General features: G+C 40.8%; 1 protein-coding gene across 1 annotated transcript in view; it reads right to left on the bottom strand.

Moving 5' to 3' along the window:
• Positions 1-3,306: 3,306 nt before the first annotated feature.
• pcnx2 (pecanex 2) overlaps positions 3,307-15,851 on the bottom strand; it is a 38,066-nt gene continuing 25,521 nt past the window's right edge. Inside the window, exons 32-40 of the mRNA XM_046070047.1 lie at positions 13,468-13,612; positions 12,226-12,456; positions 9,514-9,671; positions 8,099-8,215; positions 5,683-5,861; positions 4,630-4,796; positions 4,444-4,518; positions 3,915-4,091; positions 3,307-3,750 (exon numbers count right to left, since the gene is read on the bottom strand). Of these exons, the coding sequence (XP_045926003.1) occupies positions 3,577-3,750; positions 3,915-4,091; positions 4,444-4,518; positions 4,630-4,796; positions 5,683-5,861; positions 8,099-8,215; positions 9,514-9,671; positions 12,226-12,456; positions 13,468-13,612 (1,423 nt within the window). The 3' untranslated portion in view covers positions 3,307-3,576. The remainder of the gene's footprint in view (positions 3,751-3,914; positions 4,092-4,443; positions 4,519-4,629; positions 4,797-5,682; positions 5,862-8,098; positions 8,216-9,513; positions 9,672-12,225; positions 12,457-13,467; positions 13,613-15,851) is intronic.

Raw genomic sequence — 15,851 nt, forward strand, 5'->3', positions numbered from 1 at the left:
CAATTTTTCACTGGTTGCTTGACAACTTCTGATGATGACTGAGATCCTGACTATTTTATTTACATCAAGGCAGGTGATCCATGTAGTCACTAATGCAGTGAGGAGTGAAATGTATTTCTCTTGCAGAGCCTTATCATGCCACACAAAGCAAATGTGACCTCTAGTTTTCATATTTATAATGCAGAGATGAGAAGATGACAGTTGAGCTTTAAACTGCCAGTGAGAGTGAGCTCATGAGCTCAATAGATTGTGCAACTTTCTCAAACATCTCAGAGTGCTGTGTCCCTAACCTTCAGGGTCTTGCTGCCCAAGGATCTGATTGCTTTTAATCATGACTTTGAATTTTATCAAAGGAAACTGATCATCAATCCTTGATCGCTGTCCCTGAGATGCAGGACTCTCTCCACTGTAGCACTGCAAGACTTTTCTAGACTTATTAGTCCAACCTTGACAAAACGCCATCCTCTGTTATAGAAAAGCAAAGGAGGGACTAGTCTCATCTAGCCTTGTCTTACAGGGATGTAAATCTGTACTTCAAGACAGAGCTGTCACAAGTTCAACAGCACCGATTATTAGGGCATTTGTACATTGTGAGAAATGTTTAATTATGTTGGTAATGGCAGTTCTCTGCATGATAGTAAAATACAGATTCACCATGAACAGTAGAATCAAGGAGAAAGAAATATTTACACCCAAGTCTAGTTTAGACAATGTGGATTCTCAACTTGGGTAAAACTGTAAGTAATTGGGTAAAACTAGTTAAAATGTGATTGGGGAGGAGAGTTGTTAAAGAAACAATTCATCATTTTTGGGAAATACACTTATTCACTCTCTTGCTGAGTGTAAAGTGAGGAGACTGACACCTCCAACCTGTGCCTAACCAGGAAGATACAGGCATCAGCTGGTTAGCTTAGCTCAACTAGGACTAACTAGCTAAGACTAATGAGATGAAACTGCTAGCCTGACTCTGTCCACTTCTAAAACTCACATATTTTACCTCGTATGTTTAATGCGTACAAAAACACCAGTATTGTTTTATGGGTGGTAACATAATGTGCAGGGTGCGATTTGCGGGGGGTATTTCCCCCCTTATGGTTTGTATATCCCCCCATCTGAGTGATCTGCTTCAAAAGTGATGCAACTTGTCACAAAACGCACAGCTCGGATCGATCCGTAGTTTTGTTAGGGTTAAATTAATTAGAAAATGCGCTACTTTGGCTCTGATCCAGCTGCCTCTCTCTGTCTATGAGTCATCACCAGGCTGGAGACTTGCTTAATGTCCCGCCCACGGCAGTGTGTGATTGGTTACAAGTCGCGAATAATAGCCTATCAATAGCCGAAGGGAAGACAGCCGATATTAGTGAAGCTGCAATAAATTCACAATCTGACGATCCGTTTCTACGATGACTAGAAGCCCAGTGTCAATGTTACACCTTTGAGCATGCCCGAAAACACAGCTAAGGGGTTTCAGTTAATGAAAGTGACGGCTTTTAAATCAGTCTCTCTCTCCTTACCCACTCACTTCACCTGAGAGGTAGCATGCATCTGTTTTTTCTGCGTTTTCCCTGCAGCTCTTCATGGCGACGTGACGCTCCGTATTACTTGAATAATAAACAGGGGGAGCAGTTCGGGGCGGTGGGAGGGGGTTTTACACAAATCGCACCCTGGTAATGTGTCAGTCTGTTTCACGACAGCTCAATAAATACTTCTGCTAAGCTAAGCTACCTGGCTGCTGGATACAAACATGAGAGTGGTATCAAGCTTCTCATCTTACTCTTGGCCAGCAAATAAGCTAATTTCCCAAATGTCAAACTGTTCCTTTAAAAAAAAAAAGAAAGAAAAAGACAACAATAGTGGAGCTATGTAGAAGTTTTAAAATAGAAGGAACAGCAAGGTTAAATTTGCCTGACAAGGTTTTCAATAAAACTGTCCCAGTAAGTACAACAGTGCGTCTGGTGGATTGTATGTGCCAAAATTATAATCTACCCTTTGTTTAAATGTGAAGGGGTCAAAGGAATTGTTGGAAAATCACATGGTCTGTTGGACTCAAAATGTTCCTTACAAAAATACATTTTCATGTTGCTGTCGTTGGGTTTGTGTATCTCTCTGGATCATCCATTACTTAATCAACAGACCTGAAGACTTTGTAAACAGGCACTGAACACTTACAAGCAACCATATCAGATCCAGTGGAAATTGTAACTGTCACAAAAAAAAGCTGTTCACTATTTTTTATTTGTTTTGTACTGATTTAATTTATTTTAACAGGAGGTTTATTTTAGTCTTTTTTCTTTTTATCTCAAAAGACACAAATTGTTTTTCACTAGTTACCATCGTGTTCAATTGTGGTACATTCTGATCTACGGTTCAGTCTTTGTCTCTGTCTTTGTTTTCACGGTGACATCTTGCATTAAGAGAAAACTTCAAACTATGGTAACTGCCCTTGATTATCTGTAATTTAAATAGTGCTGCTAGAGAAAGAAATCTACATGTAACAACTTACAATAAATACTTAATAGATTTTTGCCAAATGTGACTGTGTCTTTCTTTGACTGGAGGTGTGAGATAACCAGCAGATACAGATTCTGTATGCAATTTTAGTTAACAGTGTAATGGTGCATTTTTTTGATTTAATTTTCCCCCATAAAACACTTGCAACTCTACAAATATAAAGGTTTACTCAGCACTTTTATTGCCCATAAATAGTTTTACCCTATAAAAACCTAGCAGGGAAGGAAATGTTTCAGCAGCCATTGTGTGGATTGCTGGTTAATTTTGCACTGACATTCATGTTCCCCAGAGGATTAATCCTAATGACTTTGGTGATCCAAATACTAGCCAAAGACATTTAAAAACATAAAGACATTTTCATCATCTTCAACTGTACTTTAATATTAGTGCTAATAACATGTTAAAGTAAGATGTACAATACACCTACTAAACATCATAGACAGAGCTCAGAATGCTAACTGGAGGCCAAAAGGTCTCAAGGATCCATGCTGGCCTCAAACACAAATGGATCAGGAACAGCTTTCATTGTAGGACATTGCCAGAAACTGCACTGGAGGGACTGAAATGACACAGCATGATTTAAAGTGAATTGTTCAAACATAGAAATGGGGATGTTTGGCAAAGCAAATCTTCTTCTATGGTGCCTTGAGGAATCCTAAATTGTCCAGAAATCAAAGTAACAATAAGGCATCATCCTGACATTAAGAATGAACGTCCCATCACAACACACACGCACACGCTTAAACAAAACCTCTTAACCATAGGTGACATAATGAGAGGTAGAAAGAGGCAGCATCATTTAAAAATGTCTTTATTTCATCACCCGGATCCAAGATCATGTTTTCAGACTTGTTTACATTCAGACAACAGGGTGAGACCACATGCTGAGGACAGGAGAGGAGGCAGGTTGGTGTGCATGGGTGCTCTCTCATTACAATCCTCTGCATGTGTGTGTATATGTGTAACTTTTCATACAGTCCTCTCTGTATATGGGCTTGTGTATGGGCACTCTCATATATATGTGTGTGTGTGTGTGTACGTGTTCGTTCTCTCTGTGTGTCTCTCTCAGACAGTCTTTTGATCCGTCGCTTCCGGAGCTGTTGAGGCAGATGCTGTGTCCTCCTGGGTATTGTCTAGTCCCTGGCTGCAGCCTCGGTCACCTGACTGTCCACCGTCTTTCACCGTGATGGCAGCGTTGGAAGAGGTCGCGTCTATACTCTCATATGGCTCTGATGTCCACTGAGAAAGAGAGGAAGAGAGAGAAGGCAAAGGAACAGACATAGAAGAGGCACATTAGAGCAATGATCTTTGTTTATTTCTGTATGGGGAGGGTGCAGCCTTCAGCCTTTCTGTGTATAAAGAGGCAGGGACTTTGCATGTCTACCTGTTGATTTGTTCCCTACCTGTGTGGCCCTGCTGCTGGACCTGTGTGAGGGCCCCATGGCGATGTTGACGCTGGACGAGGACTGTGTATCAGTGGTGTTGCCACCTTCAGCGGCGGACAGCCCAGAGATAACCAGGCCACTGGAGAAACTACGCTTCCCAAACAGCAGGCTGAGAGTGGACGAAGACGAGGAGACCTGTGCAAAGGCACCACAAAGGAAAAAAATGCATATAGTATATTAAACAATTATCAGAGAAACTTGTATTCAATAATACACTATAATCACATGCTTAGAATTTTTATGATAATGAGAAAAATTAAAACTATAAAATGGCAATAACAACTCACTTCTTCATCTGCCCATCAAAATGCAGTTTAACTCTGGGGTTTTACAACTAAACATGACACAATTTGTAATAAAGTTGTTTAAAAATGTAGCCACTACATGTCTCAGAGAGGCAGTCTGTTTATAGTTATTCTGAGCACAGATTTGGCTACCTTCAACTGAATGTGTGTATGTACTGTATATAATTGTAAAACACTCCTACCTGGCTGGAGCGCTGCTGATGCTGCGCTGCCTGGAGCTGCGAGCTGATCCCCCCTGCTCCTGAGAGACGAGGGACCTGAGGAGAGAGAAAGATCCTTTTATTGCTTTATTCTCTTGGTAAAAGCACACTAGAGCAGGTACAACTGAGCAAGGTAGGCTGCTTAATATTATGTGTGTGTGTGTATACCTGGGAGAATATAGAGGCTATGGATGTATTAAAGGACAGTTGACTGTTGGACAGACGCTGGACAAGCCCGTGGGTGGAGCCCGAGTCCAGGATGGGCCCTGACTGGCTGCTGACGGGGGGGCGCTGACTCTGAGGCTGCACTGACCGACTGCGGTACTCTCTCCTGGCTGCAGAAACACACAGAAATACAAACTTCTAATACTTCTAATATAAAAACCCTGCTTTCTACCACATAAAATTAACTGAAAATAATGTTTTTTGATTTTCTACAACCAAACAGATCACATGTGTAAATAATATATAGTTATTGTATTGAGGCTGATGAATAATGTACTTTTTAAATAAAATGACATGAAATCAGATAGTTAGTCCATCTTTCAATACTTTGCAAGGTCTACCTTGTCTGTGGCCTAAAGGCCATTCGTTCCAACTAAAGACACAGATCTTTAAAAACGTCACAAATATATAATTTTGTAGTTTTTCATCTTTTCATGGCTTTTTCATGTTGACAATAAGAAAATACAGACCATCACCTGACTTATTAATCAATCAATCAAAAACTTTATTACAGACTCAAGGTCCAAATCTTACCCACATAAATACATATCCACAAACACACATGCATACACACATTTGATTTAATGTAAAAGTGAAATAAAACGATGATTACTCAAAACTCAGAGTGTGCCTATGTAACTTTTGCTGAACAGTAGCACAAGTAGAGAAGTGTCATAAAGTCAGTACACAGACTCAGTAATCAGTCAGTTAAACAGCTCTATCTAAAGGTTGCTAACATTAGCAACCAAAAGCTACTGGCCAAGTAAAGCTGTAGCAGCAAAACCCCTGAGGGTACTGAAGTGAGCAAGGCTCAGTTTTTTATTGCTAACAAATTCAAATTTTCATTTGTAAAAGGAAGAATGCGTCATTTCTACTTTCAAAAGGTAAATAAAAATAGAGAACTATTAAAAAATTAATAAAAACACCCAAAACTATTACATCCCAGCTTATATACATGTATCTGAATTGTGTGTGTGTGTGTGTATTGGCGTGTACCTGCGCTGTGGTGTCTGTGGCTGTGCGTCGTCCTGGCTCTGTGCTGGTAGAGGCTCAGGCTGTTGGATGTGACGGAGGATGGGCGGTTGTGGCTCAGTGAGGATGAACCACCAGCACCGCAGTCCACATCCTCCATGTTCACACCACTGTTACAGCTGGTCAGGTTGTCCTTACGCACCCTGCAGAACACACAAATACACACACAGCACTGATTTATTTATTCATGTCCGCATCAGTGCAGGGGACACAAAGTGGCAAAGGACCATCAAAAATTTAGCAAGCCTTGACTATTCCAGCTGGTTAAGCACACACACATAAACTTACACTCCGAGAGAGAGATGTTACATAACTGTGCTAGCATATGTGACACCCACTACTGCAGTCTTCCTCTTAAATTAGTTTAATGTGTTCTGGCTGACAAGGCACGGCCAATCTCCTTGGCCCCTTGGCTACTTAGTGAAATGAAGACAACACCTTTAACTCCGATGAAACTGGATTAACAATTAATCTAATCTGAAAGGAAAACTCAGCTCCTTAAGACGCTTAGAAACACGTACACATTCACACACACACATCCCATTAGCTGACCTGCAGAGGTTAATGCAGAGCCTATACGATAAGTTATGCGAAAGGTAATGTGTAAAAAGAAAGAAAACAAGAGGATAGAGGGAGAGGCAGATGAAGAGAGGGAACGCTCCCGCTCTGCAATTCGTCTCTCTCTCTCTCTCTGTGCACTACCGGTATATGTATTTAATACTAGATTAAGTTGGCAGGGGGAAGTCTCTCCCCAGCACTGACTTCCACCAAGTCAATATCTGTAAATCCACAGAGAGGCACTCACTCAGCAGGCAGCCGGAGCATTACACTGTGGTTTGCGCTCATCTAGAGTGATTTACGCCGAATACCCCCTGCTGAATAAGTGACCATTATTTTACGATCTCATGTGCCACACAACATCCCTGTGTTTTTAAACCCAAGAACATGCTAAGACAGATGCTGGTACACCCCAAAGACCGCACACCCAAACACAAGAAAAGCAATCTAGTGTATGCGGTCCAATGCAGTGAGGAATGCACAGACCTGTATATTGGGGAGACTAAACAACCACTACACAAATGCATGGCTCAACACAGAAGGGCCAACTCCTCAGGTCAAGACTCTGCAGTCTACTTACATCTGAAGGACAGAGGACACTCGTTTGAGGACCACCAGGTGCACATTTTAGACAGAGAAGATGGATGGTTTGAAAGAGGTGTCAAGGGAGCCATCTACACCAGGGTTGAGAAGCCGTCGCTGAATAGAGGAGGGGGTCTACGCCACCACTTATCCCCCACTTACAATGCAGTCCTTTCATGACTCCCAGGAAACTCAACAAACTTTGGCCTATTGGCCTCAGGTGAAGATGCCAACGATGGTCGTTCAGTCTTGGCCACAGGTAGTCCTAACGACTGTAACGACTGTCGTTACAACAGCCAGGAACACTAATGAACCAGCCTCCTGGTCCTGGCAAACGACCCCACTGAGATTAAATAGCTTAGTTTCCCTACCAGTCAGTCAGAACTGAAGAAGGCCTTTGGATGAGGGACAAAATGTCTTCTAGTATATTCAACCAAGTCCAGTTGCCCTTGATTTTAACCTTCTTTGGATAACTATGACCTGGATGACTGAGAATCTTCACAGACATGTGCCATCACAACTTTTTGCCTCTTGCACATCATCTTAACCCTTATGTTGTCTTTGGGGTCCTGGAGACTCTGGGCCCTCTTTTAACAGCTCAAAAAACATATGTAGCATTGTTTTACTGGTTAAATAAACCACTGCGGATGTGATGATTGACATACTGTATGTTGCATTGTGTGCTGGAAAATGCTGCAGCTAATCAACCTAATACAACCTACTGTGAAGGACTGTTTGCAATAGTTATTTAGCAACTAAAGAGAATTTCAATTGTCTCTCAAAAGGATATCTACTCCAATACACCGTAGCTATTCAACACAAAGAAAATTCTGAGCAATAACCCTTAGATAAAACTGAGAACATATGGCCTCTTAGGCTAGATGATTGTAGGAAGTTTTTACTATAAGTGTGCGCTCTAAATAAAGCCAACTATATTAAACTAAGCCTCTTATCCAGAGTGACTTATTCAAGGCCACAGAGAGACTGATGGTTGTTCCAGGAACTGAACTCATGACCTTTCAGCTACAGCATCACCTTTTCACCCACCAGACTGAACTAAATAAAATATGATTAGGGAGTCTTTTTCCCCCTCCATCTTTAGCATGTGAAGAGTGTTAATTGAAGAGCACAGTCACAGGGAGAGTTTGAGCCAGAGGTGGCAAAGAGGAAAAAATGGCACTCTTGATTTAGGACGTAATGTATGTTTAGAATATGTGGTGTGTATTTATTGTAAACTGACCGTAACCATTTAGAGCAGAGCCAGGAACGAATGGCGTCCAGGCTTAAAGCCCCTCCTCCAATGCTGCGGAGCGTCCGGTGTGTTCCTGCATATGATGTTGTCAGTGGTGACACATACCTAAAAAAAAACAACATAGAATAAATGTCAGCAAAAAGAGACTCCTGCAGTTAGACAAAACTGGGAAGATAAGGAAGTTAAATCCATCAATTAACTAAAGTTCAATCAGGACAATTTTTTATCAAAGACTGATATTGCGGATTTATATTTGGCTGTATGGCTCTGTCCTGGGATCTCCCTGACCTTCTACATGCCTATGTGGAAAAGCCATAAGGTAGGGAGAGCACCTCACTGCCCATCCATGTGCATACATGGAAAGCCTGAGGCAGAGAGCCGCAGTAAAGAACCCCGTACAGAATAGAGCAGGCATGCAATTTACATGTTTAATCAGATACTAGATGGGCGTGGAAGCATGGTGTTAAACGGGCCTGGGGCTGAAGACCATACTGTTTATTATCAGGATGCAGCCTCTGCTTCTATGTGTCGCCTCCCACACACTAACACACACATGCGGGCTCACACACACGAACAGTGGTAAGCGCAGCCATAGGTCGTGGGCACGCTGAAGTGAAGGTAACTCCAAGCCACTGTAGTATGTGCAACAAAACCTCAAGAGTAAAAGACAACTTTTCCATCCTCCATTAATGAGCATAATATGTAGACGGGGTTAATTGATCTGCTCTGACCATGTCTCTCATCGTCTATGTTATTAAAAGCACACTGGGCCAACGCTAACTTGGCAAAGCTAGATGTACAACGAGCTAAATGAAAGCTGTCTGTAGTATAACTGTTAGCTTCGATTGCCACGTAGCTTCTATCTGCACATTGTTACCTGCACTGAATCACCTGAACTGCATCTATCTGTGCACAGCGACATGACGGCCAGAGCGCGACAGTGCGGCAGCGCATGTTTGATTCTATTTGGCCAAATTAACTCCGATAATGACATATGCCCGATACTTATCGATATTTATTGTGCATCCCTATCAGATACAGCCTGAAAGGTGGAGCTGGGGTGGCGCTGGGGTGGCGTTGGGTTTTGAGCTTTGCATAGGAAGCAGCGAGGACAGGCGGGTAGGCTACATCAGCTTAAATAGGCACCTTGTCTGGAATTTGCCAATGAATGCTAAGAGGGGAATCAGCTGAGCTGTCAGCTGATGTGCTGCTGAAGATGGCTACAATCGCTGATATGCTGTAATGAGCGGCGCTTCATTTTGTTGCCTGCCTGAACTAACGCTATGCTTGATTATCTTAAAGATTTTTCAACATCTATCAAATTCTATCCTTAAACCTTGTGATGACACGCTCTACTCATCTGGCCTTGACAATGTGGCAGCATAGCTGTGAAAGACACATACATGGGGTAGCCCAGCGGCTGGTCGCAGGATGAGTTGACCATGTTCCTCAGTGCTTGCTTTGAGTTCTGGATGCTGCCACGTTCCGGGTTTCGGTTCCGTAAAAACACCAACTCTTGCTGCTGGCCCGCCCACAGACCTCGCACACACTCCTTATTGATCTGCAGAGAGATGCGGAAGACCACATTACACAGGAGTTCACAGTTAAACAAGAGGGAAGAGGAAAGATCCAGAAAACATGGAGAAATTACTTTCTAAAGGAAGTAATTACTTTCTAAAGGAAGTAATTACTTTCTAAAGGAAGTAATTACTTTCTAAAGGAAGTAATTTCTGAGAAATTACTTTCTAAAGGAAGTAATTTCTGGTTGATCATAGTCAAAAAATTATATGATATGGTAGCATGTACAGAAAGTCCAACTCTAAATAACCTAAATAGACCAAAATTAAATTAAAGATGAAGTTTATATATAAGATATATAGTAATATATATCCTGAAACCAAACAGAAACATACTGTCATGCTTATTTGGCTTCATCCAGAAGACCGGATGTTTAAGTTTTAACATCATCCTGAACAACTGAAACTTTATGTGGCAGAGGATTAGCAGGAAATGAGAGCACTTAACAAACTAATTGCAGAGTCACAAAGATCGATCAACAACCCTATTAAAACCCACACATTTTATATAATTTGTAACTCACTTTGTGCAATGGGCTGATTAAAACCTTACTTAGAGGAACAATTTGACATTTTGTAAAATACACTTATTGGCTCTCATGCTGAGAGTTAGGCCCCATCCACACTACACCGTTTTAGTTTATAAACGGAGAATTAAAACGAATATGATCTCCGTCCACACCAGCGTTTTAGAGTTGATCTCCGTCTACATTAAAAGGACTGCCGTTCACGTACACTGGGCCTGCACATGCCAAATATGAAGCAGATGGTCTATTCCGTAGTTACAGAAGATTTGGCGAAAGAATAAAGTAATGCAGACGAAGAATCAGACCAGATTTTTTTGCATGGACCATTAACGAGCGTGGACTGTTACTGAATGCAACACGGGAGTGTGGCGGTGAAAAACAGACTGGGAGTCGTCGCAAAGTAAACGGCGACATGCACAGCACAAGTGTAGGCCAAGCGGCAAACTCCAGGTCTCCGGGACGCTGACGCTAATACGGAAGTAGCTTAATCTGCAATTCATCGAGTGGCCACTTGAGGCTGGCTGCAGAAGGGAGTCAATATCCATTGACCCCCGTTAAAATGCCCAACTTTACAGCAGAATAAAACATGTTTACAGCCTGGTTCAAAAAATGGTTTTAGTGCATATAGCTTATTTTTCCCTTCGTGACAACTGTGAGGGGGGTGAATTTTTTTATAACTCATCTGTTTAAATGATATTAAGCCTTAAAGTTCTGTATCATTAGGGTCGTGATCACTTTGATTGACAGGTGTCTGTGGCCGCTGTCACTCCTAGCCAAGTGACTGCCTTCTGTTAGCCTCACTGACGGAGTCGGCAGCATTTTCTTCTCCGCCTTTGTTTTTTTGCCATTTTAGTCTGGACGGGAGGTGCAAATGTACCAAAAGGTCTCCATTTTAAAATGAGAACGCAGTAGTGTGGATGGGGCCTTAGATAAGAAGATGGATACCACTCTCGTGCCTGTGGGATAAATATGAGGCTACAGTGAGCAGGTGGTTAGCTTAGGTTAGCGTAAAGAATGCCAAGAGTGGGAAACTGCTATTCTGGCTCTGTCCAAAGGTAGAAATACCCCCCTCCCCCCTCCCCACCTCTAAAGTGCATTAACATGTCACATATTGATGGTTTAATCTTTACCAAAAGCTAGTAAATATGACACGTTGCAGTGTGATGTGATTATTAGTGAGTTTTAGAGGTGTGCATGTAGGTGGATTTTGTTACCTTTGTACAGAGCCAGGCTATCTGTTTCCAATCTTTGTGCTAACCTAAGTTAGCTGGCAGTAGGCCTATAGCTTTATATTTAGTGAGAGACATAAGAGTGGTATCGATTTTCCGATCTAACTGTTGGCAAGACAGTAAATAAGTGTGTTGAACTATTCCTTTAACATCAACCTCTACAACAGTTTCAATTTTAAGAGAGCTGACGAGATTCAAGCACTGCAATAACTACGAAGTCAAATATATTGTATATGTTATATCAACAACCTTTTTGTGGTCATTTTGTGCAATGTGGTGATAAAAAAATCTAATTTGCAAGCATGCACTTTTCAGGAGACACCCTGCTTCACATTCATTCACTTTCTGTGCTCCAACTCAGGCACAGCTAAGACCTACTATCTTGTATCCAGATACAGTATGTTCAGTTGAGATGGGCTGCAGTTCACATCAGAAAGCATCTGAATAGGTGACAACTTAGCATATTTTATTTGACTGTTCAGATTTGATTTAGTAATAAGGAACTGCTAACTTCTGAACAATACAAATACACGTGTGCTCAGCCATACAGATAGACAAGTGATTGTTGGTAGTTGGTAGCACAACTCTAAGATGAGTTTTGAAACCTTGTCCAAGCTGGTATAGGCAGGAGGTTTGTCACACTGCATGCACATTATAAAGCTGACTAGACAGACCTTGCAGGCACATTCAAACTAACTAACTAACTTTCAAATTCCTGCAACCTGGACATTGAAATCACACACATACCAACCCCTGATTTCCGCCGACACCCTCAGCCTTACCTTGATGACTTTGAAGCTGAGGTGACGTTTGTACAGCATGATGATCTTATACTCGTCAGTGCCGTCATCGATCATGTGTCTCAGCGTGAGCAGCGTGTCGCGGCTGGATAGCACCGCCTTACGCCAAGCGGGGTCACTCTCGTGGCAGATGACCAGGCTGCTGCGATAGTTTGTGATAGCTTCATACAAGATAGATGCCTCCTCGGTCTCCTCCAGACAGGTGAAGTGATCCTGAAAGGGCAGGAAAAGGCATGATGGAGCACTATAGAATTTGATCAGATTTTTAGGAGTGTCCAGGGATGAAAAATGGCTATCATTAACATATTATATTACACTTTCAATGATGCACAAATGTCTATTGTTTTTTCATGCTCTAGTCAATTTGTAAGTTTTGGGAAGACATCGACTTCTTTCTTGGAAAGAAAAACACCCAAAATACACAATTAGGTGTATTTTTTACTACACTTACAAAAGGTAGATAGTGCATCATTTGCATATTTAAACATGAAATTTCTATAAAAGTACAAAAACTAATTTTCTTAATGTAAGTAATCAGCTGAAGAAGTTTCATGGTGATATCTACTAGTTAAAATTTTTCCCCTATTCACATGTATGTTGCATAATGTATGAAACTTAATAATACACATCTTTAAAAGCCATTTTCTCAAAATTAGTTTTTCTCATCCTCGAGAAATCTCCACTTCAGTAGCATTTACATACACCAAACTGTCCAGTTTTATTCCTATGTATATTCTGAAGGTTTTTACAGAGGTGTTTGTTCATACATCACTTTTAGCCTGATTTATCACATTTTATTCCTAAAAACATGTTGAAAATTGATTTCTTTTATGGCTGTCATGACAGTATTTTCTTATTTATGGATAAAATTAGATATTCTTAATTCCCTACGTAAGAACCTCAGACTAATATGTCACCAAAAGGAAACTGGCTTTATCCGATGTACAGATTTCTGTTCTGGAAAGGTATGCACATTTGTAATTAGAAAATGCCTCTATTGCATTTTTAAACATAACATTTCAGAAAAGAATTGTCTTAATCTTAGTAATCAACTGGGGAAGTTTCATGGTGATATCTATAACATGTTTTACCTTACATAGTTTCTTTCCTTAAACTGTACATAAAACAAACCTTTACAGAGACAAAACGATGCCTCTGAGCAAGAGTAAAAATTAAAGCAAAGACATGGGGGCACAACAGCCATTTAAAAACAGTTCGCTTTACCTGATGCAATTTGAGGCTCATTCTGACTGCAGGAGCCACCACCTTCTGCAGGAGGTCCAGATCAGCAAAAACCCACTCGTCTTTGGTGGCGATGCGGAAGTCGCCTTTAAACAGGGTGTTGAAACCGTACAGAAATGATTCCAGACTTTGTGGTGGAGGGTAGGGGTATGTGGGGGGAAAAGAGAGATAAAAAGATGGAGAGAGAGAGATAAAGAGGGTGCAGAACTTTTAAAATTAATAAGTATTTTTAGGATTTAAACACATAGACAAAAAGTCACAGAAATCAATATATGGTTAAAGATTTAGCTGTTAATGCCCTCTTCTGGTGTATCTGTGAAACTGCAAGTAAACGAATTCTGCTACTGATAATGATCTTAATCCTTTATGCTAGATTACGTTTTACTGTATTTTAGATAAATTAACTTGTATTACATTTTGATTTCATTAACTTGTATTACATTTTGATTTCATTAATCAGTTACTCGATAGGTCCAAGTCAGGTTGAATCCCCAAATCACAAAATGTGCCTCAGAAGGCTTTACCATTTGAACAAGATCAAGGTTGATTTTTGATTTATGAATTGCTGCATAAAAACATCCATGTCACAACAGGAACTTAATAAATAAATAATAACACAATAAAAACCACAAAGGTTGAAATCAAAAGCAATAAAACACTCTGGCTCAATTCAGTACACTCAGAAGTTTTGCTACAACTGCCTTACTTACAGTGATTTATCTAAGCTAACGTCAGCTAGATATCACTTTGTAACGGACATTGCTCTAAACTTATGCTAGTGTTACACTAGGCTTAACATTTACCATTCACCTGTAACTGTTCCTTGTGGCCACAGTGCTCCCTGTTCAGCAAAAGTAACATAGAGTCACTTTAATAAATTATGATCGTGCAAACACACAGTAATAAGAACCACGTGTCACTGTCCCCCTACCCTTTTATATATACACCCTTGAATATTTGTAACGATCGCTTACTACAATTCATTAGTCCATAGTGAGAGTTTAACACATGCATCAGATAAAATCCTAAATCCAAATGTCAAGTGGGGGTGTAAGCGTCCCCATGATCTTCCCACACAACTCAATTCAGAAAGTGATTAAATGAAATTCATGAATCTCTTCGTGTTGCTCTTTGGCTTTAATAAGGTTTACCTGTTGGACATGTTGTGTGATGCCGTGCCGAGGGATCTCCTCCCCAGGACGGAGAGAGCGTAACACAGGGTCACCAAAGAAGAGTCTTCATCACTGTCCACAGGCTGGACACAAAGACAAACACAAAGACAGGGCAAACATGAAGAGGCTGGCGTATGGGCCAAAGATGAAAATAAAAAGCATTAAAAGAATTGTGTGACAATTTGCGACTGTAATTGGAGGTTAATTTTCAGTGAAATGCAACTTTGTTTTTCTTTTACTCATTTGACATGTTTGAATAAATGAAAATAGTAGGGCTATGATCAATAAATCAATTTATAGAAAATGAGTGACCACACTTTTGTGATTGATTAATCATATAAGTCATTTTGTACAAAACAATGTCACAGATGAATTGGTTCCAGCTTCTCAGATGTGAATATTTCCTGGTTTTAGTACCCTTTTATGACAGAGTATTATAGGCTTTACACCCGTTGTTATGACAAAACAAGATATATGAATGTGTCAACTTTGAAATTTTGATGGCCAATTTTGATGATGTACTATTTTCAACATTTTAAAGGCTAAGTAATGAGTTGGTTAAGTGAGAAAAATAAAAAGATGAATCAATAATGAAAATAATTCTTAGTTGCAGCTACGATAAACTGGTGTAGAAAATCCCTCAGCTCCTCTCTAACCCATAATAAAGTTTGATAGAATAATCTTTAAGTGACGTACCGTCTCCATCTTCCCAGCACAGTACTGGACCCACTCTAGGTAGACGTTGCAGAAGCTGGCACGCGTCACCCCCTGCAGGCAGTGTACGTAGTCTTCATCGATCTTCACACTAAAGACCTGAGGGTCGCGCTCAATGTGGTGCCACTTGGTGTAGGACTGCAGCGCCTCCTGGATGGTAGCATCCTTTAGCCAGGTGGACAGTTTTGGAGAGTGGACCAGGTAGTACATAATACTCTGAGAGGAGAGGGGTGTGAAGGAGGAGCATCAGACAAAAGCAACACAAGGAAAGCAAAAGACAAATAAGTGTGCACTTGTATATGACTGTGTGTTATAGCTGCTGAACACATCTGGAGTGACTATCAGCAGGCGGCCCTTTGTAATTATTAATGACAAGATACTTTATGTGCTATCAAACTTGAAATTTTAAATACCGCTGAGGAGAGGGTGACTGAATAAGTCAAAAGATGATACCTTATTAAAGTTGCACTGCATACCTTT

The sequence above is a fragment of the Micropterus dolomieu genome, linkage group LG15 (genome assembly GCF_021292245.1).
Source record: "Micropterus dolomieu isolate WLL.071019.BEF.003 ecotype Adirondacks linkage group LG15, ASM2129224v1, whole genome shotgun sequence".
Classification (NCBI taxonomy): Eukaryota; Metazoa; Chordata; class Actinopteri; order Centrarchiformes; family Centrarchidae; genus Micropterus; species Micropterus dolomieu.